The sequence below is a fragment of the Aspergillus japonicus genome (assembly GCF_003184785.1).
Source record: "Aspergillus japonicus CBS 114.51 unplaced genomic scaffold BO86scaffold_8, whole genome shotgun sequence".
NCBI lineage: Eukaryota > Fungi > Ascomycota > Eurotiomycetes > Eurotiales > Aspergillaceae > Aspergillus > Aspergillus japonicus.
In genome coordinates this window covers 238,099-264,953 of record NW_020291645.1, presented here as the reverse complement: position 1 = coordinate 264,953, position 26,855 = coordinate 238,099, and the positions used below count along the sequence as shown (strand labels likewise).

General features: G+C 38.1%; 5 protein-coding genes across 5 annotated transcripts; 1 reads left to right on the top strand and 4 right to left on the bottom strand.

Moving 5' to 3' along the window:
- Positions 1 to 205: 205 nt before the first annotated feature.
- Positions 206 to 1,539, bottom strand: BO86DRAFT_407582 (formate/nitrite transporter family protein; the record flags this gene model as incomplete). Its single annotated transcript, XM_025674282.1, has 4 exons — positions 1,061 to 1,539; positions 880 to 1,000; positions 444 to 800; positions 206 to 372 (listed from the first exon to the last, which is right to left on the bottom strand). The coding sequence occupies exons 1-4, from the start codon at positions 1,346 to 1,348 to the stop codon at positions 206 to 208; spliced, it is 933 nt and encodes a 310-aa protein (XP_025530519.1). The 5' UTR covers positions 1,349 to 1,539.
- A 1,746-nt stretch (positions 1,540 to 3,285) lies between these two features.
- On the bottom strand, positions 3,286 to 4,542 carry BO86DRAFT_386722 (DUF3431 domain-containing protein). The gene is made up of 3 exons (XM_025671415.1): positions 4,302 to 4,542; positions 4,099 to 4,234; positions 3,286 to 4,035 (listed from the first exon to the last, which is right to left on the bottom strand). Exons 1-3 carry the CDS (start codon positions 4,438 to 4,440, stop codon positions 3,453 to 3,455), a joined length of 858 nt encoding a protein of 285 aa, XP_025530518.1. The 5' UTR covers positions 4,441 to 4,542; the 3' UTR covers positions 3,286 to 3,452.
- A 9,592-nt stretch (positions 4,543 to 14,134) lies between these two features.
- BO86DRAFT_407580 (uncharacterized protein) lies at positions 14,135 to 16,741 on the bottom strand (the record flags this gene model as incomplete). The annotated part of the gene is made up of 5 exons (XM_025674281.1): positions 16,417 to 16,741; positions 15,946 to 16,323; positions 15,755 to 15,836; positions 15,551 to 15,684; positions 14,135 to 14,194 (listed from the first exon to the last, which is right to left on the bottom strand). Exons 1-5 carry the CDS (start codon positions 16,693 to 16,695, stop codon positions 14,135 to 14,137), a joined length of 933 nt encoding a protein of 310 aa, XP_025530517.1. The 5' UTR covers positions 16,696 to 16,741.
- A 156-nt stretch (positions 16,742 to 16,897) lies between these two features.
- Positions 16,898 to 19,553, bottom strand: BO86DRAFT_441488 (LysM peptidoglycan-binding domain-containing protein; the record flags this gene model as incomplete). Its single annotated transcript, XM_025676266.1, has 4 exons — positions 16,898 to 17,979; positions 18,037 to 18,158; positions 18,210 to 18,390; positions 18,574 to 19,553. The coding sequence occupies 4 exons, from the start codon at positions 19,551 to 19,553 to the stop codon at positions 17,391 to 17,393; spliced, it is 1,872 nt and encodes a 623-aa protein (XP_025530516.1). The 3' UTR covers positions 16,898 to 17,390.
- A 436-nt stretch (positions 19,554 to 19,989) lies between these two features.
- Positions 19,990 to 25,988, top strand: BO86DRAFT_356183 (uncharacterized protein; the record flags this gene model as incomplete). The annotated part of the gene is made up of 16 exons (XM_025669656.1): positions 19,990 to 20,244; positions 20,303 to 20,530; positions 20,759 to 21,051; positions 21,117 to 22,114; positions 22,187 to 22,508; positions 22,548 to 23,060; positions 23,107 to 23,419; positions 23,474 to 23,810; positions 23,866 to 24,067; positions 24,142 to 24,566; positions 24,633 to 24,920; positions 24,993 to 24,999; positions 25,057 to 25,081; positions 25,154 to 25,231; positions 25,290 to 25,677; positions 25,766 to 25,988. The coding sequence occupies 16 exons, from the start codon at positions 19,990 to 19,992 to the stop codon at positions 25,942 to 25,944; spliced, it is 4,851 nt and encodes a 1,616-aa protein (XP_025530515.1). The 3' UTR covers positions 25,945 to 25,988.
- Between the last annotated feature and the right edge of the window lie 867 nt (positions 25,989 to 26,855).

Sequence of the window (26,855 nt, the reverse complement as noted above, 5' to 3'; positions counted from 1 at the left end):
TAGAATAATTCGGGAGTTTTGTGAAACACTTTATTCTTGCCTACGTAGAGATATATATTGCCAACAACAGTGGTCCACCCACCCGGTGCAATTGGAGTGTCTATTATTGGGAGCTAGAAATAGGACAGCGTCACATCTCATCTGTGTAATGTCCTGATATTCCACAGAGAGGATCTATTTGATCATGGTCTCATCACACCCCCCATCACGCCCTCTTCACATCCTCCACCGCAGCGGCAGCCTCGACATCGAGCATGTCCCCTCCCGGACTGGACCCCCCCGACCCCACCTCCCCGCTGTACTTCTGCCTCCTCAGCCCCGCCAAGCCCACACTCCCTCCATCGACAAGATACATATACCAATAATACGTCCCTGTACGAGATTGTCAGCATAACCCACGTCTTTTCACCCTCTACCACCAGAGCCTCGAGCAAGAAACCTACCCGCAAAAAAGCCACCACCGAGGATATTCCCAATCAAGGTCGGGATGATTCCCTTCCAGATGTACAACCCCACCGAGAGCCCCGGGGCCTCCAACCAGATCCCCAGCGGGATGAAGGTCATATTGGCGACCACGTGGTCGAAGCCCATGGACACGAAGGCGAAGATGGGCCACCAGATGCCGATGATCTTGGACGCGAGGTCGCGGCCCTGCAGCCCGAAGAAACAGGCGAGGGAGACGAGCCAATTACACCCGATGCCGCGGAGGAGGATCTCGTGGAAGGACGGCGTGAGTTGCTTCTTGGTGGCGTAGTCGATGGCTTCGGATTTGTAGGGGTCGGCGGTGAAGATGCCTCCATCTGTGGGGGGGGGTGGGAGTGGAGGTTAGTATTACGAGCATGGCGAGGGAGAGGACTAGGGGGCAAAGAAGGGACGCACAGCCGAAGATGATGGCGACGACGAAGAGAGAGCCGCACAGGTTGCCCCAGAAGGTGACGAACCAGTGGAGGAGCATTTTCCACCAGGGGAGTTGGCGTTGGAGGGCAGCGACGGTGGTGAACTACCAAAGCCGGGGGTCAGATTTTGTGCAGCCACCAGCTCGGACAGGGATCGAGAATACCATGAAAGAACCGGTGCAGAGGTCAGCTCCGGTGAGGATGATCATGCACAGACCGTAGGGAAAGACCAAGGCGCTGATGGTGCGGAGCAGCCCGGGTGCATTCTCCGTGAACCAAGGCGAGGAATTGGTGCTCAGGGAGGTTCCACAGGCGAAGGCGAGCAGGGAGCCAGCCGATACAGCGCTGAAGAAGACCTTGTCCAGGCGCATGTGGCCCTTGGTGGCGCCGGTGCGGGCAATGAGCTCGACCACCTCGGCGGGGGAGAACGAATCCAGGCTGATGGAGGACATGGTGAGTGAGGGAACTGGGGGGAAGCACACTGAATTGGAAGGAAGGGATGAGCAGCGAGGCCGGGTATATGTACGCAGGATTATTGTGAGCCCTTGGTATGCGATCGCTTGGCTGTTTCCTGGCCGGAACCCCACAGCATTATGGACCTCTCTGGCGGATACGAGCAAGACCGATGCAACGAATGGACAGTGGGATGGGGTATTGGATCGTCGGGGAAGTTTTCTCGGCTAGGAATAAGGTTCGGATCCGGGCATGCAGATCAAAGATAAGTGTCGCAATCCGACAACTCACAACGCTGAAGCTTATCTAGTCTGATGGGGAAGTCTCCGCGGAACGACGGAAGGGGCCACATTGTCGACCCAGTTACCCCAACACAGTCCCCCTCATAGGCCCATTCTGGTAGCGAGATAGCTAGTCGAGGACCTAGGGGAAAACTAGTTGTATATAAGCAAAGGCTTGCTGTACCAAGCTATATTGAGCGGGTACCCCCGGGGAATCCCTCGGTTGCTTGTCCGCCAAATCTGCAAAGTTTGCGCATTTTGTGGAAGATCCATCTGCAGCATTCTTTCCAACACCTTTATCCAATCTTTCTTCCATACTGTCATTGTTCTGTTTACGTGCCATGTGTGACTTGTGTTGTATATGATGTTCCTTAAGACAAAACCAAGCACATACAACCACCGGGTGTGGAAAACAGGGCTTCCCATCCGCTTAGCTGTACTTAAGCCACCTATTAAACGCGGCCGAGTAGGATATAAGCCCTTTCTTAATTGCTACTTCACAACTTGTCAACAATGTGGGCAGATTGGCCAGTTCGCGGCCTCAGGCCAGTTTGTGGCCTTAGGCTCGCCAGTTCGCCACCTCAAGGCCTGCCAAGCCTGCCACTGCAGATATGCCAGGCTGCTGCCTCAGGCTTGCAACTTCGCAGCCTTAGGCCAGGTGGCAGCCTTAGGCCAGTTCACCTGTAGTCTGGGCTGGATCCGGTCGCTCTCAAGACCCACTTTAGTCTTCCAATGATGAGGCTGAACGCAATCGCTCAGATGCAGAATAGTACTTATGTTTAGGCCAATTAAGAAATAGGAAAGGCTGCACAGCCCCTTTCACCCCTCGCCAGCCCGCCTTCCATCAGAACATAATGGCTCATGTTTCGACTCGGAACTACAATTAGGCGCGGGGGAGTAAAGTCTCGCACCTACACTTAGTTGCTGTTAGCGCGCACATAATTGAGGCAACAGTAAATTCAACTCCTGAGCATCCTGTAGCACTGGACCACTGTACTAGGATCTTTTTACTAATTTTCCCAGCTCTTAACTATTTATATCTTTATTGCAAAGCTTACAGTTTCGGCTTTGGAGCAAGTTTCGAATTGTCGGGCATATAAGATATGTTTGTTTATTATAAAGAAGCCACAATTTTATATATTATATAATAAGGGTTTTAAGCAAGCCCCGACCAAACATCCCTCTACTAAGCCTACTCGGTCACAACTACGGCCAGCCCTGTACCTATGGCAGCTAGAGCAGTCTTAGGTGCTTTAGTTAAATTCCGGTCTAGAGAGATAATGAAGGCCGCTGTATTTCTTAGTACCTCCATGATCTTAATAGAGAGATCAAATCTCTCTCAAGATTCTTTCTAACGGTGTACATTGCCGGCGTGTTTAGGACTTTTTCATCAGGTCTTTTATCACAATAGCAGCTCATTGCTTTTTATATGAATGGGTACAGAACGTTCTTTCCCACACACTTAAGTGTGGGATAATGCTGAAATGCAAAAAGATTCAGCGCATACCACCGCCCATTCTTAGCCGAATTTGCATTACAAACTGTAATTCCTTTCGGCTTCAACAGAGAGTATTTCTAATAGTTCTATACATTACCTCAATTAAGATAATACACTCTATATTTCAAGTAGAATAATTGGCTCCATCATAACGCTGATTTGCTCACACAGCTGTTAGAGTCTCACCCGATACCAAAGGTCCACACCAACCATACGCGTCGCACCGACATTGTTCATATCGAGGGCAACTAGATATCAGCTTAGCCAAGCATGTTACTCTGTTTCACCTGGAACCAATTCTAATATGCGTGCGTGCATCACTCACTATATAGCCTCCATTCCGAAGATGATGTGCCAAATCTTTTCGAATACCCATCCAACTCCAAAACTGTCTGTCAGCTTTGTTTCATCCGCCCAGCGTAACATGCGCTCGTAGTCTGATCGGGGCCGTTGAAGAATTCGCGCCCGGCTAACAGCAAATTGAGCACAACAGACATTTCCAATCTGCTCTGGAACTTGGTCGGCAGGAACATCAAACAGGATTTGGTATACCTCGGCAAAATAGGCGCGGATATCACGGTTTTGTTTATCGAGGTTTGACGGGCTCCACGGCTGAACACTTGTCGGACAGCCGGGCTCATGCTCACATCGAAGATTAAGATAACCTCGCGCATCGACAGCCTCCAAGCGGAGATTGCGCAGGATGGGCCCAGTATGGGGGCCAAAGAGGTCATTATGCCACTGGTCATGATCGGAATGTACGAAGAAGGTGTAACTTGGCAGTCTGTCGTAATAGTCGATGATAAAGGAGAGGTAGGCGGTGGCCTCGCGACCACGAATCGTACGCGGAGTCAAAAGATGAGGCGCCGGGTTGGCATCAGTGGTGTAGACAAATGGAATTGTCCCGCTGCGGCGAAAATCGTCAGCCAACACAAGAACATATGGCAATTGAGACCTCAAAGTGCCATACTGATCCCTACAATATCCCAGCACCCAATTTAGATCTTCGTGCTTCCTCGCTGCTAGTACCAAGCCAATCTCATTCGTTGCATTGTCATAAGTGGTCGTGTATCTGGATAGTTGCTCATGCACGGGGTTGAGACCATCTGTCATGGATTGGTAGTTAGCACAATATCGCGCGCAGGATAAGCCGGCTGCAACCCGGAGAATTACCACCACCAAGGTACCACGAGAGACTGGAGACCACTAGCAGAGCCAAAATTCCAAAGGCGGCGGTGCGGCGTGTGGGCCAGCGGAACTGCCGTCTCAGCAACATCAATGATAGAGTTCTCTGCAACTTGTCAAACGGCATATCAGAGATAAGGAAAAGCAAAGGTGGGGAATTGTGGGCCGATAAGGGAGAGGGGAGTAGGCCGACGACAGAATCAAATGTGTTGTTTCACACACCATCAAGGAAAATTGGTTGTTATTAATCCCAGCGGGCACTCTTAAGCTCGAGAGTCGAAAATTATGTGTGGGGGAGGCTTAGGGCGAATAGACTTTACCAAATTCGAACTAACGCTTGTGCGAGATTATCCAGCGCCTGTCAGACACATCTGTTGGAGTCGAAGTAGCGGCGGAGATTACTCGGATAGCCAATAAACATATGTAGTATTATGGATATAGCCCCAATCCTGCTTTTCCTTCAGCTGCATCTCAAGGACGAAGTCAATCTCCTAGTTCATCACTGCCCTTGAACTGAGTAATGTAATTGGTAAGCGGGAGGATAGCGCAAGTATTGCTAAGATATTAGTTAACAGTTATATTATATTTACCAGCAGTACAGGCCTTGTTGTTAAAGATTTATACTGATGATATTAGTCAAGATCTATATCAGGGCCTCGGTCCCATAACACATTAGTAGTATTTATAGTATAAAAATACTTTAGACATTGTAATGGTATCAGAGATTTTAAAGCTGCTTACTATAAGAGCTGTAGAACACAATCTTAGGCAGCGGCCTGTATAGGGTCTAAACTTCACCTTCAGAAGTATATAAGTGTAAGGAGATTCTGCCCCTCATGCATTAAATTAAGTAGATACTTAATATAAATATACCTTGATTATGTCTAGATGAATAGTTTGGCTTCACTTTCTGATTTAGAATGTTTAACTATTGATATATTATCCTGTTCACTTCAAATCTTAACAAAGATTTGTATAAGGGCTAAAGGGTGAAATAATGTGATGAACAAATAGCTTTCGCGAAGCCAAGGGTGCTAATATATTACCTTAAGATGTTGTTGCTGCCTTGCCTAACTTATAAAACAGCTGCTGCTTTTAGGGGCGGCCGCGGCCGGCTTGCTTAGCTGTTATATAACTACTATCTTAGATTATCTATATATATTTTTTTTATAAATATCTATAAAGATTAAAAAAGCTGTTTAGATTTTTATAATTATTTTTTTATAGAAAAGTATTGCCTTTTGTAGTAGTACTATTAAAATCTCTACTTTATAAATACTTTTATAAAAAATTAAAGTAGTAGAAAAGGTAGTTTATTATTTTATATTTTTATAAAAAAAATATACTATACTGCTAATACTATTATTTTTATAGAATTTTTTTACTGGTATATAGTTTATTATCTACCAGCTGGTTTTTTTATAATAGCCTATAAATAATTTTTTTTATAATTAAAAAAATTCTTTTTTAGTAAATAGTATTAAATTTTTTATAATTTATTTATTTTAATTGTTTAAAATATTTTATAGTTAAAACTAGCAGAGCTAATCTTACAGAAGTAAAATTTTTTTTATATAAAAAGGTTTTTTTTTAAATTTTTAGTTTTTTTTTTCTACAACTCTTTTTCTATTTTTTTTTTCTTTTAGTAAGTTTTTTTATATAGTATTTTTTTTCTAGATACTTTTATAAGTTAATATTTAGCTAATGTTTTTATAGTAATATTTAAAATATTTTATTAGTTTTTTTTATAAAGATTTAGTTTTATTTTTTTTTTTTATAAAAGTAAACTAATTTTTTTTATAGTATACTATTTAAGCTCTGTATCTACAGGCTCTATTAGTTTATTTTATTTTATTTTTTTATATAAATTATTTATAAAATAGATTTAGACTTAACTAACTATTTATAGTATATTTTATTATTTTTTTTATTATAAAAAAAGTATTTTTATTACTGCTGCTGCTACTAGATCTGCTGCTGCTACTATTATAAATATATTTATTTTTATTATATCTACTACTACTATTATTTTAGCTTTTATTTTAGTTTTTAATTTTACTATAAATTTTAATACTACTGCTGTTATTACTACTGCTGTTTTTTTTTATATATTAATATTTATATATAAAAAATAAGATTTTTTAGTTTATAATAATAAATATTATAGCAGCCCCCGCAGCTTCCACCTTTATATTTTTAAAATTTTTTATTTTTTATAGATATATTTAAAATTAACTAAAATTAGCCAGCTTTCTATAACTAGACTAATAATAAAAAGTAGAGTATTTTACTTTTTATCAAATTATTTTTTATAGTTTAATTTTTAAATTATTTAAAAATAATATTTATTATAGTATTCGGCCTTTTTTTTTTAAACAGATTTACAGCTTTTATTAAATTATAAATAGATTTAAATCTATAAATTTATTATATAGTATATACTATATATTAAATAATTAAATTTTAAATAGTTAACTATTTAAATATAATTTTATAAAAATATTTTTATAATTTAAGCTGGCCGGCAGCTGCTATCTAACTAAATATATAAATACTATTATAATTTTTTTTAAAAAAGTTTTTTATAATTATATTAGCAGAAAAATTAGCTAAAAGTATAATAACTATTTATATACAGATAGTAAGTACTACTTTTTTATAAAATAATAATATATTTTTATATATTTTAATTTTTAGCTACTATAAATAAGTACTGTAGCTTATATTAATTGTATAAAATATACAATTATAAATAGTTTATAGTTTATATTTAGTTTAGCTTTTTTTTAATTATTTAATTAAGTTTTTTATATATTTATAAGGTAAATTTTTTATAAATTTATAAATAATATAGATTTACAGTAGATTTTTTAAATATTTTTTTATTATAGTATTTTTTCTACTTAACCAGAATTTCTGTTATTTCTTTACAGTATTGTAAATTTAGTAATATTTTTAAATAATATTTATAATTATATTTTTTTATAAAAAATATTTTTATAAGTCTATTTTTTTATTATATAGTATTTATAGAGTAAAGATATATAAAAAATATTATAAATTTAAAAATCTATAAATAATTTTAATTTATAGATTTATTTATTTATTTTTTTAATTATATAAAATAATCTATAATAGTACTGGTCTAGTTTTTTATTTAATTTTTTTATAGTAAATATTTTATAAAAAGCTAAATTTTCTGGTCTACTATAAAAATAGTAGTTTTATAATTTTTATTAAAAAAGTTTTTTTAATATCTGTAAATCTACTTAAGATTTATAGCTATCTTTTTTTTTATTTTTTTAATTTTTTAAAAATATTATTTTAATTTTTTTATAAAATTATTTAATATTTATAAATTAAGTGCTATTATCTGCAGATTTAAAACAGTTATTATAAAAAATAAAAAATATTTAGTTAATATTTATAAAAAATTAGTATAAATAAATTTTATAATAAATAATAGTAGTTTTAATAATTTATATTATTTTTTATAGATTATTTATTTACTTTAATATATTTTATATATATAGTAGTAGCTTTATATAAATTTAGCTAATTTTAGCTATTAAAATTTTTATAAAACTAATTTTTAGATTTTTACTTTTATAAAATATTTTATAATAAGATAATTATATAGTTTTATAAAAGTTTTTAGTCTTAGCTGGTAGTTATCTAAAATATATAACTTTTTTATAAAATAAAATAATTTTTAACTAATATTTTATTATAAATAATTTTTTTATAGATATTTTCTACTATAAAGTAAACTACTTCTATAGTTTTTTTTATTTTATTTAAAATACTTTTTTTATAAGATTATTCTTTTACAGCAGCTAAAATAACTTTTATATAAAATTAATAAATAAATTTTTATAATATATATTCTTTTTTATAGTTATTTTTATTATTTTTATATAAAATTTTAGCTAATCTAAATCTGCTGTAGTATTTTTTACTAACAGTACTTTAACTTTTATAAAAATAGCTGTACTTTTTTTTAAATTTAAAAAATTATTTAACTACTGCAGTACTATTTTTCTAAATTTTTTATAATTTTTCTATAGTTTTTTTTTATAATTAAATTATTATAATAGGGTGTCTGCTGGGTTCTGCAAACCTAATCTATATATTAAGAAAAATTTAAATACTATAAAATATTATATTTATTTAATTTATTTTTATAATAATTTTTTATTAGTTATAAAATATTTAAAATTTTTATAGTTTATAACTACTTTTACCAGGTAATTTATACTTTTAAACTAGTATTACTACTTTTTAAATAATTTTATAATTATAAAAATTTTTTAATTATAAATACTGTAGTTCTACTTTGTAGAGATTATTTTCTATAAATACAATACTACTAATTTTTATTAGTTTTTTTAATTTTTTTATAATAGTATTTTACTAACTGTAAAGGCCAAGGCATTTGTTTTAATTTATAAAATTTTTTCTAAAATATATTATAACTGTATTTTTTATAAATATATTTTTTAGCTTTTAAAAGCTTTTACAGACTTTTAGTATTAAAAAACCATATCCAGTTTTTTTTTTCTTTTATAAAATATTCTAGTAAAGTCTATAATTAGTACTATAATTTATAAATACTTTTTAATAAAATATTTATACTAATTTATAAAATCTATAAATTTTAGTTTATTTTTTATATTCTGTAGTTTAAATTAATTATAAATAGTTATAATATATTTTAGTTTTATATAAAAACCTTTACAGCTAATTAAAACTTTTAAAAAATTAATTTTTATTATTATAAAGCAGTATTTACTTAGTTTTATATATAATTTTATATTTTATAATATTTTTAATATTTTATAGACTTATATTTTATATATTTTTAAATTCTATAAATATATTAGTTAGTTTAAATAATATAACTAAATATTTAAATAATTTATATTTTATTTAAAATACTATTTTTTATTTATATTTATTTGTAATTTTAATTTTATAGTAGACTTTATATAGATTTAGCTGTATAAACTAAAAAGCCCCTGTAAGTTAATTAATATACTTATTAATTTACAGTAGCAAATAAATATTTTTTATTATTTATTTATTTAATTTATAGTAGTTTATATATATTTATAAACTTTTATTTTTTTTATCTGTAAATAAAACTAGTATATCTACTAGTAATTTAAAATACTAAATCTATTTTTTTATAAGTATTTTTTATAAGTAGTTTTATAAAAAATTTTTTATAAATAATATTTTATATACTTACTTCGGCTTTGGCTGGAATTTTTTATAAAAATTAATTTTTAAATCTACTTTTAGTTTTTATATAAATAAGCTTACAGCTTTTTTTTATAAATATTATTTTATATTTATAGTACTATACTAATCTTTTTTAGTTAATAGTTATTTTATAAATTTTTTATATTATTACTAAATAAAAATTTATTTTTATAAAATTTTTTAGTATAATTTTTTTAGTATAATTTATAGTACTTTTGGTATACAGTATTTACAGAACTAGAATTTATATTTATTAAATTTTATAATAAATTTTTACCATTTTATTTAAAATATTTTTAAAACTATTTTATCTGTTCTCAATATTATAATTATAAAACTTATTTAGTTTTTATAGTATTTTTAGATATTTTTTTAAATATATTATAAATATTATAGTTTTTTGTTAATTATATATTTTTTTACTTAACTTTTTTTATAATTATTTTTACTGGAATAGTTGGCTACTTTATTTATTTAATAAATATTATAAATACTAGATTTATTTCTGCTTTACTGTTTATAATAATTTTTATTTTTATAAAATATTTCTTTTATAAAAAATTAGCTAATTTTTTAATTTTAAACTAAAGTAAATTATAATTTTAATTTAGTTTAAAATAAATACTATAATTCTGTCTACTAGTTATTTTATAAATAATTTAATTAACTAGTAATTTTTTATTTAATAATTTATTTATTTATAATTATAGTAAGTTTTTAATCTAGGGGCCTTTATAGGTGTTTATAGTATTAAAAAAATTATTTTAGCCTTTAAACTTTTTTTATAAAACTATTAGTTTAGATTTTTAGTTTTTAAATTTTATTTATAAAAATAGTAGATTTGTAATTTTTTTTTTAAAATCTGTTTATAAAATATTTTATTTTTTATTTATTGGTATTATTAACTTAATACCAAACATAATTTTATAAGTAGTATAATAAAATTTTATTTAATTATAAAAAAAATCTGCTGTTTACAGATCTTTTTCTAAACTATAGAAAAAAAATATAAAAAATAAATACAGCTATATAATATTAATATTTTATATTTTATAATTTAATTTAGTTTTTATTTTTTTATTTCTATAGATAGGCAAACTCTGGTTTTTTTTATAAAACTTAATTTTAAATATTTTTTTATTAAACTTTCTACTATTTATTTATAAAATTTTTTAACTGTATTTTAAAAAATTTATAAAAGCTAATTTATTTTTTTTACAGTAGAATTCAGCTATTTTATCTTTTTATAGATTATTTAAAATATAATTTAAATAAACTACTGTAATATATATTTTTAGTTTTTATTTTAGTTATTAGTTTTTATAGTTAACTTTTATTTAATAATAAATATATAATAAATAGTATAGTTATAGATATTATATTATTTTTATCTATAAATAAATTAATATATATATTAGTTTTTTTAATTTCTACAGTACTAGTATTAGAGTTTTTTAAATTTTTATATAAATATTTTTTTATAATACTAATTTTTAGCTGTTTCTACAGCTTAGTAATTTATTTAAATAAATATAAATATTTATAAAAATTTTAAATTAGAATCTGTATTTTTTTTTAGTATAAATAATTTATTTTCTATAGTTAATAGATAATTTTTTATAATTAGATTAAAAAAGTTACTTCTGGTTTAGCTTTATATATTATATTTAACTATTACTTACTAGACTATTTTATAGAATATTAAATAATAAAATTATAAAAGCTAAAAAATAAAATAGTATAATAAATAAATAGCTGTTACAAAGCTAAAAATACTAATATATTATTTTAAAATATTATTACTATTTTATTTAACTTATAAGGCAGCTGCTGTTTTTAGAGGCGGCTGCAGCTGGCTTGCTTAGCTATTATATAGCCACCACCTTAGATTATCTATATATATTTCCCTTTGCAGATATCTGCAAAGGTTGGAAGGGCTGTTTAGGCCCTTATAGAAAATAATTATACAGTTTTTAGTCTACTTTTTATTTTTTTAAATTTAGTTTAGGTAGTCTATTAATTTTCTTTATTTAAAAAAGCTAAATAATATATTATAAATTAAATTTTTAAGTAAAATCTATACTATACTATCTATTTAGTCTTTTTAGTAATTGTACTTATTAAAAACTATTTAATTAAAAATTAAATACTAAATACTAAATTTTAGTAGATTTTTATAACAGCCCTTTTTAAAGCTTTTTTATATTTTAATTTATTATATTTAATTAAGCTTTACTAAAAATAATAAATTATTTTATATTTTTAGGCTTTAAATATAATTTTCTACTTATAAAACAGCTAGGTCTAAAAAGTACTGCAGATGCCTTTAGCAGTATATAAAAATATAAAAAATTATATTTATATAAAAATATATTTATAATTAAAATAATACTATTTTTATAAAGTTTTTCTACTTCTATTTTTTATATCTACTATTTAAAAAGTAGTTTTAGAATTATAAGTTAACTACAGTTATTTGGCCTATTTTTAAAAATAGTATTAAACTTTTTTATTTTATTTTTTTAATTTTTACAGACTATAATAATTCTTAAACTAAAATAAGTTTTTTAAGCTAGTTTTTTTTTAACCTTAAAATTACATATATTACAAAGAATTCAAACATTATTTTATATTTATTTTTTTAAAATAAAATTTCTATTTTTTAAAATTAGTAGTAAAAGATAATTTTTTAAGCTTATATATATCCTTAGAAACTGCTATTTATTTTTACCTAAAAAAAGTTATTAATAATATAAAAAAGTTTTCAAAAAATATATTATTTTTTAATAAAATTTTTTATATCTATTATAAAGTATATCTTTATATTTTATAATATTTAAAATTTAAAAACTTAAAAATTAGTTCTATAAACTACTATTTTTATAAGAATTATTAAAAAAATATTATTAGTTATATTTAAACAAATAATTACTAAGATACTAAGTAAAGGGCTATTACAGATATTTTTTTATTTTTTTAAAATAATTTTTTTAATTATTATTTTTTTCTAGGCCTTTACAGCCTATAATAAACAGAGTTTTTAGAATTAAATGCTATATTTTATAATTACCTATTGCCTACTACTTTAAACAGTTAAATATGTTAAATTTAAATAGATAATTAATTTTACTACTTTATTTTTCTACTAAAAGCCAAGCCCTTTTAATTAAGTACAGATTAAAAAATATTTTTTAAAGTTGTTAAAAAAAATATATATAGTTATTATTAAAATTTTTAGATATTAGCTATATATTAATTATAGTAGACTACTTAACGAGCCCTAATTAAAAGATATTTTCTACTTTAATTAAATACTTTTTAATAAAAGATATAAATTACTATAAAGTTTTACTGGGCTTTTAACCAGTATTTAGATTCTATACTAGTAAAAACCTAGCTGTAATTATTTTATTAGTTTTATATAAATATAACCTTTTCTATTAGTTATCATATTTAATAACTAATAATACTAAGAACTTTCTGAGGTTTCTCAGAAAGACTTCATTGGACTCTAACTTTTGCATACAAATTGGGTGCGAAAGTGAGGTAAAAGTGAAAGAAGAATAAAAGAATTAAAAATAAGAAAAATTAAAGATTAGATAAATAAAAAAATAGGCCAAACTGCTAGAACTGATTAAAAAACTGATTGAAACTGATTTGAAACTGATTGTTCTTCTAAATAGAACTCCAGGGGTCTTTTCATCCTTATTTATAGCCAATTGGCTATTAAAAATACATAAAAAACATATAAATTTATATAAAATCTAAATAAAAATTATATGAATAGAACAGGGCTGAGAACAATAGAACCAGTGGTTGAATAGGGCCTAGAATAATCAATAAAAGTAAGGCCTTTTGCTCCGCTGTGGGGTGGGCGGAACTCGGAACATCAGTCTGCCAACTGGTGGCCTAAGGCAGTGAACTGGTGGCCTAAGGCTGCCAATTGGCCGGAGGCCGCGAACTGGCGAGCCTGAGGTTGCCAACTGGCCAATCTGCCCACATTGATGACGGCTTAAAAAGTTTAAAAAGAATATATAGCTAAATAATATTATTAACTAGTATAAAAAGTACTAAACTATTTTTTAAAAGGTATTCTATTTCTATTATAGTCAGAATCCGGCTATTAATATTAAAAACTTTTCTGCAGTTTCTCAGAAAGACTTCATTGGACTCTCACTTTTGCATACAAATTGGGTGCGAAAGTGAGGTGAAAGTAAGAGAAAGATAAAAGAATTAAAAATAAGAAGAATCAAAGATTAGATAAATAAGAAAGAGGCTAAACTGCTAGAATTGATTAAAAACTGATTTAACTGAATTAAAACTGATTAAACTAATTGTTCTTCTGAATAAAACTTTAGGGGTCTTTTTATCCTTATTTATAGCCAATTGGCTATTAAAAACACATAAAAAATATATAAATTTATATAAAATTTATATAAAAATTATATAAATAGAACAGGGCTGAGAATAATAGAACCAGTGGTTGAATAGGGCCTAGAATAATCAATAAAAGTAAGGCCTTTTACTCCACTGCGGGGTGGGCGGAACTTGGAATATCAGTCCGCCAACTGGTTGCCTAAGGCAGCGAACTGGCCTGAGGCCGCGAAGTGGCGAGCCTAAGGCATATCTGCAGTGGCAGGCAGGGCTTAAGGTGGTGGGTGAACAGGAATAACAGGCGAGCAGGCCCTAAGGTGGCGCCTGGCAGTAGTGGCAAACTGGCGAGCCCAAGGCCGCGAACTGGCGAGCCTGAGGCTGCCAACTGGCCAATCTGCCCATATTGTTGACAAGTAGTTATATCTTACTCTAATTTTAACTGTATAGTTAAAAATTTTTTATATCTTAACCTAACCATATGGTTATAGTGAGGTTAAGGTTAGGGTATAACATTCAGGTTAAGCCACTCTAGTTCTGTAAAAGTATTTTATAAAGTATAGTATATTTTAAAAAAAACAGATAAAGCAGATAAAATAAATTGGCTAAATTTAAAAAATATTATTATACTATAATTAAAAATTTATTATAATTTATATATAATATATAAAAAAATAATATATATATATTACTAATTAATCTATAGTTGATAATTTATTTATTATATCTAATTTTTCTAACCAGCAGATATAAATAATTAAAGTAGTAGTTATATTATTATTTAATCTTAACTATAAAGTTAAAAAACTTTTATATCTTAACCTGGCTATACAGCTATAGTCAGGTTAAGGTTAAGGTATAACAGTCAGATTAAGCCACTTTAACCAGTTGATCTAAACTTCCTGTTTGCAATATCTTTAACAAAAATAAGAATTACCTTAATTTAATCCTCCAAAAGCTTCCCAAATCTAGGATTAAATATGATATTTCTCTTTTCTTTAAAAGTAAGCTTCTGGCTATCCAAAAAGAGCGCTTACTGTTACCCAACTGGCCCGGAAGTGGGAAAGTTAAAAAGTTGGTGGCAATAGCTATTCCTCTATTTATCTTCTAATATATAGAATAATTAAATATGGCTTCTTATAATTAGTTTAGAAATAGACTAGCTATCTATAAAAAATAAAAAAAAAATAAAAAGTACTTGTTTTATAGCTTAGACCATACCCGGATTCACCTACTAGACTGCGAACTCGCGCCCGGACCAACCCGATGACACTTACATCTCAGCTCTTCGGTTAGATGTTCCTACACTATTGACTGGATTATGCTCTTTGTATCTTTGTTCTATTCTGACTTCCAGCTTCACTGATCACTCTTCATGAACCAATATAGTGCCACCGTGGTCAATTGTCACCTGATGAATAAAACCAAACCGTCTTAAAAAGACCTGAATGGCGCACAGAACATGTAGTGGCAAATAGTATCCCCAAAACGCCTTCCGTGTAGTCCACTGTGACCTCGGCAATTGGAATAAATCCTCAGACCTATCCCTCAAAGAGTAGATAGAGACTGTGTAGATTATAGTCGGCCTCTCGACCCTGTACCTCCAGCTCGCGATACCCCGGGGCATACTCGTCGACCTTTTTGGCGAATTCCGTCTTGGCCTCCGGCCAGAAGCCGCGCATCAGGTGTTGGTCCCAGGCGGTATTCAGGATCTCGAGTAAAGAGAGGTTCATGTCTAAGCTATATCTCTCGTGCCCGTGGAGTCAGCAGTGATCTAAATGAGGAAGAGGGTTGGAGCAACAAACGCGGTATTCTCTTGTGGAAATCCCCCGGCATGCCTATGAAGAAGTTCTCCAACTGAGCAACCTTTTCCTTCTTGCCATGCCACTACATCAGGCGTATTGTATGCTCTCCAGCGACCCTCCATCAGCACCTGGCCGTTCGTGCCGAAGCGAACAAGATCAATTGTTCCCGTCTCTAGATTCTCTTGGCTCACTATCCAATAGTCGGATCGCTTTAGAAAGAGAACTGTTCCGTCCACGGCCATAGTGATCCATTCAAAATCCGCCGTCTCCAGGAACAACCATCGGAGTGCATCTGCCTTAGAAAGGGGCAGTGCTTGAGTGTCTGTGGTGGGGTTGGGATCTAGGATCAAGGGTTGGTGACAGATTGACCCGTTGCCGGCCGGGGTATTGAAATCCTGTAACAGGATCAGCAGCTTTACCCAGCGGGCTCGATTAAGGACGTTGTGAGCCTGCACGTCCGCCAGACAGAGGAATTGGCTTTGCGGTTGGCGGGTGCGTCCAACTCCCTTGCGTGCTTCGGGGCAGTAATCCCGGGGACTAGCTGGACGGGGTGCGCGGGCTTGAAAAGCCTGTTCTCAGTGTGCAAATATCAGTTACCATATTTTGCAGCTGCGCAAACGATGCTTTCTAGGGGGAATGGGAAGATATAAATGGATGCATACATCACGGAATGATTGATTTGCTGCCGCCCACTGTTCGACGAGCGTCCGCCGCTGACGCAGCTCATATTCTACGTCCTCATGCTCGGCAACCCCCGCATCCTTACGCGAGATCCATCGCTCAGAGACAAACAGGAACCAGCCTCTGGTGATGTCTAAAAGCCTGCCATGGTTGTGAATGTGGGTGGCGTGGTTGCGAATGGTGCTCGGAATGCCCCCAGGCCAGTGTCGCGGAAGAGGCGGTTCGGGTGGCGGAGACGCTCGCCACGAGGAGGTAGGCATTACCTTAAGGTTCAAGGGTGTTATGGTACTTGGTGCGGTTGGAAACGGACCGAATCACGCCTCGGGTAGCGAAAACCGTCACTATATAGGCAGCAGGGCTACACAGCTGAGCTGAGGACCCTCAGACACTCCCGGGTGGTTCCACCTTAGTTGGTGGCATTGCTTGGTAGTATTGATCGATCGATTTCCACCGAATAGGTCACAAGTGGCGCTCGGCGGGTATAAACAACTCCGCGGAAAATGATTGCTCGGCCCGGCCCCCTCCCACTCCCACCCCACCCGGTGGGCGAGCACGGCATCCATGATCATCTCCGAAGACCCCGATTTGCCCCATGCTATTAGTACCTATCTAGTTCGTGCAGCTCCCAAAAGCACTATTACAGTTTCCCGCACTACAATAGTCACTAGTCGACCCACTGTCGTTTTTCAGTATTAGTATCCATTATAGGCAACCTTGAACCATGAGGTGGATTCACGATAGAGGGGAAAGGGGCGAGGGGGAAAGGAAACCGACCAATAGCCGTAAGCACTGCAACAATCACCAAATTCAGACCCAGTGCAAACCCAGTGGTTATTACTTGTTCCACAGAGACCATTGGGGGAAATCACAGCCGAGGAACAGGCGCCATAAGTGAGGTCACAGCCAACCGTCGAACAGTAGTCGCTGGTCGATCCACTGGAAAGCTGAATGTGAGCTATGAAGAACGGAAACCATGTGTGGGAACGCACCAATATCCACTGCCACTACAGCAATCTCCGAATCCAGACCCCCTGCAGACCCAGTCATGGTTCGTCGCGCCGCAAAGTCCGTTAGGTGATATGGTAGAAGAACCAGTGGAGCTTGGGGTCGAAAGAGTGGTGGTTGCTGAGGACAACGAGAGCAAGGAGTTGGAAGGAGTTGAACCGCTACTACTGCTCGCTGCTGGTGCTGTTGAAGTACCGCCTGTTGCAGAGGCCGACCAGGTGATATAACCCGAAGGGACCGGACCGCGGGTGGACGATGTCTGATCTACCACGATATCACCTGTCCAGGTGACCAGCGCAATGCTCGTATTAAAAGGAATTGTGGGCAATGATTGTGTAAGATTAAGCAGGCACACGCGCTCGTACTCTTGATACCAAGCTGGGTCATCGAACTCGGCGTCGACAATTTGGTCGTCGCTAGTAATGTTGTAGTAGGCCAAGGCTTGCCGACAAAGGGTGTAGTTGCGGGTCATCTCATAAGCTGTCGGGTTGTATACAACAGTTGATGTTGACATAGCCGGGTAGGAGTAGAAAAAATGCCTCACAGGATATTAGCACCACCAAAAATAGATGGTATGGTTGAGAGCGAACACCTACGTGGTCGTCCGATTGACAGTTTGAGTCACGCTCAGATCCATCGTCTGAGCTAACGTTGTATACACCCGACTGGATGTAGTATATCCTGAGTAGGTGTCGATATTACCCACCGCTTGCACACACTTCGAAGGTCAGTCGGGAAGGATAGAGGAAGACACAAGAGGAGAACAAACGTAGCTGTTGCCCACCCAGAGAGATGCACAGGTGCCGTTAAGCTGCGGGTTAAGGAAGTAGAGCTCTCGTAAGGATATTCCAAATTCCCCGGCAATTCCGTCGCATGTGTCCCTTCTTTGGATAGTGTACCAGTGCCCACAATCGGTGTTGGAAGTCGTGACTGCATTGGTTGGAACTGCCCTGCAACAATCAGTCAGCACTACCACGCAATCAAAATCGACCAGGGTCTCCTACACAGCTGTTGTTGCGGGAATCAAGGGGAAGCTGCTAGGGATTGCTAAGGTACCTGGAGGGCTAGGCACGCATGAACGGTTCATTAGCCTAATGAGACAGCTTCAACCCTCTTTGATAATCACTTCCTACCTGACACAGATGTACCCATTGACGAGTGTTTGCAGGTTGGAGCAAGCTGCATTGATACTGGGATTCCACGAACGAAAGATAGCATCTGACACCTCTCGGTCCAGGCCACCAAGAATAGAGGCGCAGGTGTCATTAGGAGATACCCTGTAAATGTTGCATACAGAGGGTAGGCACAAAGTTTGGTTTGCGGCAATGTATCTGCAGCTTAGATCCAGCGCATTCAAGGACACCAGGGCCGGGGTCGAGACATTACTGGCTCGCGAAATGTCAACACAAGTTTCATTACCCACGACCGTATACCACGAAGTGGCAGCATTACAACGAGTATTCTCAGAGTTGGATGCGCTGGTGGTCGTCGCTGAAGTGGCGGCTCCTGAGGAAGTAGAAGCTGTCACCGACAAGGAGGCAGTGCCAGAACAAGCTGAGATTATGCTGACCACCTTCGCCGGCTGGACCATCAACTGACCGGAGGGAGCACTGGCTAGGCTCTCCAGATAAGCAATCGTACAGTTGCTACACTGCAGGGAGCTCCCATTCCCATCTTGTGCAGCTTCCTGCAGGATCAAATTGCAATATCGGCCCGTGGTTGGATCTTTCAAACAGGTTGTTTGTTCCTTCCACCTCAAAGTGATTCCTGCTTGAGACGCTGTCTGAGAGCCACCGGTCAGGTTATATACTGTATCATGGCCGCACGCATCGTCGACCGCGGTGATGTACTCGTCCAAGGAACTTTCACAGTTTGCAGAACAGATAAGATCCAAGGCAGTAGTAGACCACGTGCTCTCCTGGGTCACAGCAACATTCAAGCTCGCGTAGCAGCTCACATTTTGCGATAGCGCGGTTAGGCAGTCGGTCGAGGCTGTGAGCCCTCCAAGTTCGGACTGAGTGTAAACCTGGAGAGTGTCATTGATGTTTGACCCTAAGCCGAAGGCAACCGCGGGTAGCAACATGAAAACCCCCAATGATATTGGAACCCCCATGGTACAGTGTTGATTGACAGAACTCTTTTCTGGTGTACTCCGAGTAGTGAGTGCTGCCCCGATGCTTCCAATCTTGTTATCTTATTTCCCTGGCTCGGCCAAAGGACATTGTTGGTATGGGTAAACACTGATGCGTGCCCACAGTATCCACTCAGAAGTGGACCCTCACTCCGATCCGAGTACATTCACTGGATCGAATAGAAGAAAACGAAAAATAGAAAAAAGGAGATATTGGAACAGTAGTCAAAGGGGTGAGAAATTGTCGAAATTAAAAGACAAAGAATTTAGCCGGGAGTGGAAGGGAAGCAAAGGGCTGCACTTACTGTTGACTAGTACTGTTGACACACCAACTACTGTAAAGGGTATATAGATAGGCAGGATTCCAGCGGGTGACGGTATCACCAAGGCCTACAGCACTGGTATGGCGTCTTCAATCATGCTCAAACTTGGCAATTGTGCACTGCACTTCCTTAGACTACTAGTCACCTTGATCTCCCTTGCCAGTGCACAGACTTATTACTGTAATTCCACGGCCCCCTGTTCGAACAATGCCTGCTGTGGGTACTCTTACGGTGAGGGCATCTGTGGATTTGGCCCTACATACTGTGGCGAGACTTGCCTGAGCAACTGCAATGCCACGGCAGAATGTGGGCAGTATGCCTCCGATCCGACCATGAGTTGTCCTTTAAATGTACGTTGCCTTTATTTCATTATGACTGTGCCTAACTGTGTTTGGACAATCGCGACAGGTGTGCTGTTCTCAATATGGCTTCTGCGGCACCACCGACGACTTTTGCGGGGATGGCTGCCAAGGAGACAATTGTGGCTTTCCGACCGAGCCATCGTGCTCAACAAATGATGTCTTCAAGCGAGTGATCGGGTACTATGAGACTTGGGCGTCCGCACGATCATGCGATGGCTGGCGGCCAAACAACATCGCTGTGAGCTCACTCACGCACATCAACTATGCCTTTGCCGTCTTTGAGCCAACCGACACAGACAATACAAGCTGGAGTATGACGTTCATGACAGGTACCGATGACGTAGAGGAGCTAGTGGCCGAGTTCATCGCGTTGAAAGATGTTAATTCGGCTCTGTCTTGCTTCCTCTCCATCGGTGGATGGTCTTTCAATGACCCTCCTACCAGCACCTATTGGTCGGACATGGTCTCCACCGACGCAGGTCGGACTTCATTTGCCAAGGAGGCTCTCTACATGCTCGAAACCTACGGCTTTGATGGCGTGGACCTGGATTGGGAGTATCCCGTAGCAGAGGATCGTGGTGGCCAAGCCGCTGACACAGTTAATTATGTTAAGCTGATTAGTACTCTGCGTGAGGTGTTCGACGCTTCAGGTCGCGCGTATGGAATCTCCTTTACTACACCCTCCAGCTACTGGTATCTCCAGCACTTCGATCTCCCTGGCATGTTGGAAGCTGGCGCTGATTGGACCAATATTATGACTTACGACCTCCACGGAGTCTGGGACAAGACGGATGTGTATGTTTCTCGAGCCTTCCTCTTTTGCGTTCCTGCTTGGAGAGTCACGCTCACAAGCCTTATAGCTGGATTGGAGATGTCATGGAGGCGCACACAAACCTGACGGAGATCAAAGAGGCCTTGGATCTATTCTGGCGAGTGGGAGTAGATCCGTCTCAGGTGGTATTGGGCGCCGCATTCTATGGCCGCTCCTACACAATATCCAACTTTGGATGCACCAGTCCGGGCTGCCCATTCGCTGGGCCTGGAGATCCTGGGCCATGTACTGACTCGGCCGGTACTCTCTCATTCAAGGAAATTATGGAGACCGTCGACCTCGATGATGTGATCATCATGTGGGACGAGACAGCAGCTGTCAATTATGCTACCTGGGATGATCAGTGGGTGTCCTTTGATACGAATGTCACCTTCCGACAGAAGATCGACTACGCCAACCAGGTGTGTCTAGGAGGCGTCATGATCTGGTCAGTTGACCAAGATACCTACGACTGGAAGGCTCTAACGGCGTTGCTTAACAAAGCCGTGGACAGCAACAATCTGCTAACAGGCGACTCAGCAAGCGACGCAAAAACCTTAGCCAAGGAGTATTCTGCGTTCACTGGCACGGACTGCTATATCAGTGAGTGTGTCGATTGGAATACTGGGCAGTGTAAAGCAGGGTACAGTGTCCTTGACTACGTCCATGATGGCTTCCCCGGCGCGCTCCAGGACCCCGACAACACTCTCTGCCGTTCTGGAAAGGAGGGGGATGTCGATGCTCAATACCGGTTGATTTGCTGCCCTACGGATGCCATGCCTGAAGGCTGTGAATGGGAAGGAATGAATGCTGACGGCTGGTGCACTGGTGGAGGAGGAACCTGTGGAGAGAATAAATTCGAGCTGGTGGCCGACACCTATACTGACCGCACAGGGGATACCTTTTGTATTACTGCCAAACGGTCTCTGTGCTGCAACACCGATGCTATCCTCTCTCAATGTGCTTGGACCGGCTGTGGAGATAGCAACCCCAGCGCTCCCGAGGATTCTTATGTTATGGAAGTCATCTCACACTATCCGGGCTCGAGTAAGTGATGCAGGGTTTCTTGAGGCAGCAGTTGAATAAAAGAGACGGGACTGACTCTACTAATAGATCTAGAGCAGAGTGCCGAAATATGTCCGGATGGCAGTGCCTCTTACTTCTACTGTCCCGCCAAGAATACCTACAAGAGCTGTAACTGGTATGGGTGCAATGAGACCTGTCCCAACACCCAGGTCTTGATCACCCAGAGAACCGAGATTGATAGTCTTCATCACGGATGGTTCAATGTCTGCACAACTGGAACGAACAAGCTTTGCTGTGATCCTCCGGATGGCAACAACAGTGTCCCAGTCGATCCCAAGAATCTCTTCGAGTATCCGGACGAGACAGACGTGAGCTACTATTACAACATTCAAAAAACTTCTAATGATGAGGGTAAGTGCCCGACTTAGTTTAGTTCTTTCACAATTGCAACAAGCGGCCTTAACACCTCAGCAGCGACAAGTACATCGACAGTCGATCCATTTGCCTTTGTGATGATTGACGGCGATCCTGAAGCCTATTCGGAATCCTTAGTTAACCAATGGACATTTCTGACTGACCAGGCGACTCTGGCCAAGCGCGAGCTGAAGCATCACCGTCGCCAGAACATGTTCGAGGTGAGGAACGATACGTTCGAAAATACAGTTGAACGGTATCATATTCAGTGCACCTGGCTCTACATTAACGCCTCCAGGTGCGATGATATCTTTCGTGGCGGTGCCTCAAACAAGATTGTCAAAATGCCGAAAGATCTGGGCGCTGGTCCGTACGCTAGAATAATCAGTCTGGTTCCATGGGGCCTACCTGGCGCATCCAATCTCCGGCCACGGTCTGCCGATGAGATTTATGAGTTGACCGTGGACTACGACCTGCCGGCTGCAGCGAGCGAGGAAAAAGGTGACGTAAATTTTCGCGTGGATTACACCAATCTGCTGGAGTACTGGTATGTGTGTGAGACGGTGGATGATCTTGGTTATGCTAATCATAGATGGCAGGGACTCCATCACTGCCGCACCAGCTTCAAGCCGCAAGCGTTGGTTTGGCTCATTCTCCAACTGGCTCACGCGTATGACGACCATTGTCCAAAACGAGCAAGGATCGTTGCCGTTGGAATACGAGGATAGTCTGAAGCTGTTCCACGCTGAGCAATACTGCCCTAGCCTAAATCTCTACACCACCTTTGATATCGACTCTTACATCCATATGGGACTTTATTCTCAATATGGCTACTATTTCGAGGGTGCGATATTGCCAACACCGAAACTAATATCCGCATATGGATACTTTTCCATCGAACCTGTGGCGGAGGTAACGCGATTGACATTTAAGAGCCGCCGTGAACCTTACTGATGTCGGTGACAGATCCTCGTAACCCTGCGAGCAGACGCGGTGATGCAGTCCAATTCGGGCACTGCGGAACTCTTGAGTGTCGGCTTCCCGGGCCTCTCAATCAAGGGCTTGATCAGTATTGGTCCTGAACTTCGCCTCACCGGTGAGCTGGATGCCTCTCTTCAGGTGTCGGGAGAGTTGAACGCCGGGGTCTCCGTTGGTTGGAAGCGGACAGAAGTCTACTTTCCCCAGGATGAGGTTGCAGTTGCCGATAGTTCTGCGCCAAAAGATCTGACTGACGATGACCCTCAAACATACTCATTTGAACCAATCCTGAACGCAGAATTGACTGCCGAGGGCAACCTAGCTTGTTCGTACTGGTCGCTTCTTTCTACTGTTAAGAGCTCCGTTAACTAGTTTCACAGTGACACTGACCCCGGAGGTACGTTTTGGGGTCTCGGTTCTGGGAGGGAGCTTGATGTCGGGATACGTGACAGCTGGTGTCTCAAACACTCTCATCCTGGGAGTGAATGCTTCGGCCGGAGCATCCATCGATGGAACTGCGTCCGCGGGCTTCTGTTACTGGGCGGACTACGTGTATAAAGTCTTCCTGCGGGCCGATATGTCGTAAGTAGTGATTGCCCTTGTGTTTTCCAGCTTCGTGTTCTTACAGTGCATCCTTTTTAACGAGTGGTGGCCAGATTCATTGACGACCTTGCCTTCTGGGGGGCCCAGGTGGATGTTGCGTCGCCCAAGGATCCTCTCATCCTCGTTGAGGAAACATGCATCGGATACTCCACAGAGAAACTATTTGGAAAACGTAGTACCTCGGACTACGGAGAAGTGGTAGCTAACGGAACTGGGGCCGGGTGTTTTGGTGGCATGGTGGCGTGTTCAGTGATAGAGGCTGAGGATAGCTGTGGCGCCAACTCAACCTCAACAACAGCTGCAGTGGCAGAATCAGCCAGCGGTGATAATTCCAAACGCAGTACTGTCACTGGTGGCAACGGAGGTCCTAATTGTGTTCGACCTGCACTGTGGTACAATTGTGACTACTTCCCTGATGCTAAAATCGCCAATCTCAACGAATTTACCAAAGGAACCAAGCCCTATGAGTCCGTACATGGTGAGTGAAGCTATTTGTTTAACCCTCTTGAACTTGGCGCTTTGCTCTGACGATTCTTACTCCCAGGGATCTGTTACAATATCCGGAACTATATGCAACAAAACTACAATGGTCAAACTATAGGAAGTAACTGGATGCGGCTGGAGTATATCTCGACACAGGAAGCCGACGACCTGAGCCATCGCGAGCAGGCCTGTGGAGAGTATTGGGAGCCAGGTACGCCTGCTTATGAATGTTCTGAGTTGAAACGGTCCCTGTGGCCACTTGCTGTGCAAAGAGCCTTCGACACAGGGAATTCCGATCTCTACATTTTGCCCGGCTTCAGCGAGAGCTTGTCCTGCGACGAATTTCCGTGTAAGTTCAAGCTTTGGCCCAAGCAGTCCAATAGAACTCTCACCTCTGATACACAGTCGTCTTCTGATCTAGTTCATGCGTATGCCCTAGGTTCCAATGCAAGTTGACCTGCCGAACCTTGGCTAACAGCGAGCAGATCTGCTGAAGGTGGATGGGGCGCGGTAAGTCTCCTCCCGTTATATCAGAAAAATTCTATCTTCTGCGCACAGTTCTAACACCTTCGAAATGTATAGAACACGGAATGTGTACCGAACGACCAGCAGATCTTTCAGCGAGCAATCAATCGGCTTCCATCTTCGACCTATGATACGGTAGGGACACCCCGCGATCCCAGAACTGTGGCAAGCAAATCTAACGTCTTACCATCAGCGTGTTCAACGATTCTGGAGAGACTCTAAAAACTCGCCGTGGACGGGAAGCCCTGCGTACTACAACTTGGTTCTCATGTATGGCAGTCAGAATGGGAACAGTCTGGGTGGCAAAGGGGGCACGTACTCGCAGACCAATGTTCTGGGCGTGTATCGTGTTCTGGGCGGTTTTAATATGCTCGACACGCCGGATCTTGAACTACGGAGAGCCGATGGCTCTGCGGCCAACAATGCCATTTGCCATATAGATGCATCTGGACTCATCTGGGACACGAGCTATGGTCTCTCCATGATCCGGGTAACCCCTTGTCTGGTGACCTACGTGTCGGCTGCGGTGCCGTACAAGAGAGAGTATGCACCCGGAGACCCGTCGGACTTCGAAATTGCGGGTATGTTTGGCCCTCGTGGGAGCGGCGGGGATAGATTGATTCCAACCCAGCGTTCTCGTTTCATTGTGGGGAGACTAACTCAATGCAGATGCTGTGCTGCCTCCTGACTGGGAGGATCTAGCCATCGACGTTGCTCGGGACGACCCTCAGGCTTTAGCCGAAGCTGTTGCCCAGCAACTTGAGCGCTTAGGAAATGAGATCGTGCAGGACGATTCCAAGAATTCAGATCTGAAACGCCATCGGCATGGCCGCCATGGGCGACATTGAACTCATGAGGTTGGTTCTGTGTTGGTGTGTCTGTCTGGAACTGGACGAACTAGGTAACCTGTTCTTGGTGTCTTCGTCTTTGGGTGCCGCGCGCATCCGTCCTTATCTTCAATGCAAATTGTCTTTGGCTATGATTTGGTATGTAATTGTGATAGAAGTGGTATTGACTACAACTGGGATAATATAAGCTGGATGGGCTTCTGCTGCAACAGTACCCTCCCTGGTCTAACATGCAAACTCTCGAGCCTGTTCTAGACTTCAACCTCATGTATGGCTTCCAACAATGTTATCACCATGGCCTACTCAACCTTCATGATTTTTGCATCTGTTTAATTCCATCATTACAACTTTGATCACCATCTCTTTCAGTATGCCGCCTTGAAAGAGTTGGTGATCAAAGTTGGAATAAGATGAGGAAGTCGATTCTGGTTGGTTATAAGGTGGAATCTGTACGCATATCTACGTTCCGCACGTTGCAGGGAGTCGGTTCCATACTGACCGTCCTCCCACTTTCCCACACTCTTATTGGACTAATACATGCCAAAAGGGTTTTATTAGTAGTATCTTTATTAATATAATCTTTAAATACTAAACGTTTTTTTCAAAAAAAAATAAATAGATCTAAACAAAGATAATTGGCCTTTAAAAAGATTAATAATAAAATTTTTATTATAATATTTAAAAAGAATTTTAGATTAATTAAATAAAAAAACATCAGCAAATTCGACCAGCTCTAATGAAATAGAATTGTTTTAATAATATTTTAATATTTTATTATTATTTACAACTACAGTTCTTCTGCAGCTTTAATAATAGTATAGACATAAATACAATTTTAATAAGTTTTAATAAATTTCTGAGAATTTAGTTTTTAAATCTTATTAAATTTTGTAAGGGCCCAAACAGCCCTT

What these genes read in the sequence shown, in the direction of transcription:
- BO86DRAFT_386722 (XM_025671415.1), bottom strand. Translation starts at nt 4,440, where the DNA reads ATGCCGTTTGACAAGTTGCAGAGAACTCTATCATTGATGTTGCTGAGA. An exon ending in CTCGTGGTACCTTGGTGGTG is followed by an intron (nt 4,235 to 4,301) that starts GTAATTCTCCGG and finishes AATCCATGACAG; the next exon opens with ATGGTCTCAACCCCGTGCAT. An exon ending in CTGGGATATTGTAGGGATCA is followed by an intron (nt 4,036 to 4,098) that starts GTATGGCACTTT and finishes TTTTCGCCGCAG; the next exon opens with CGGGACAATTCCATTTGTCT.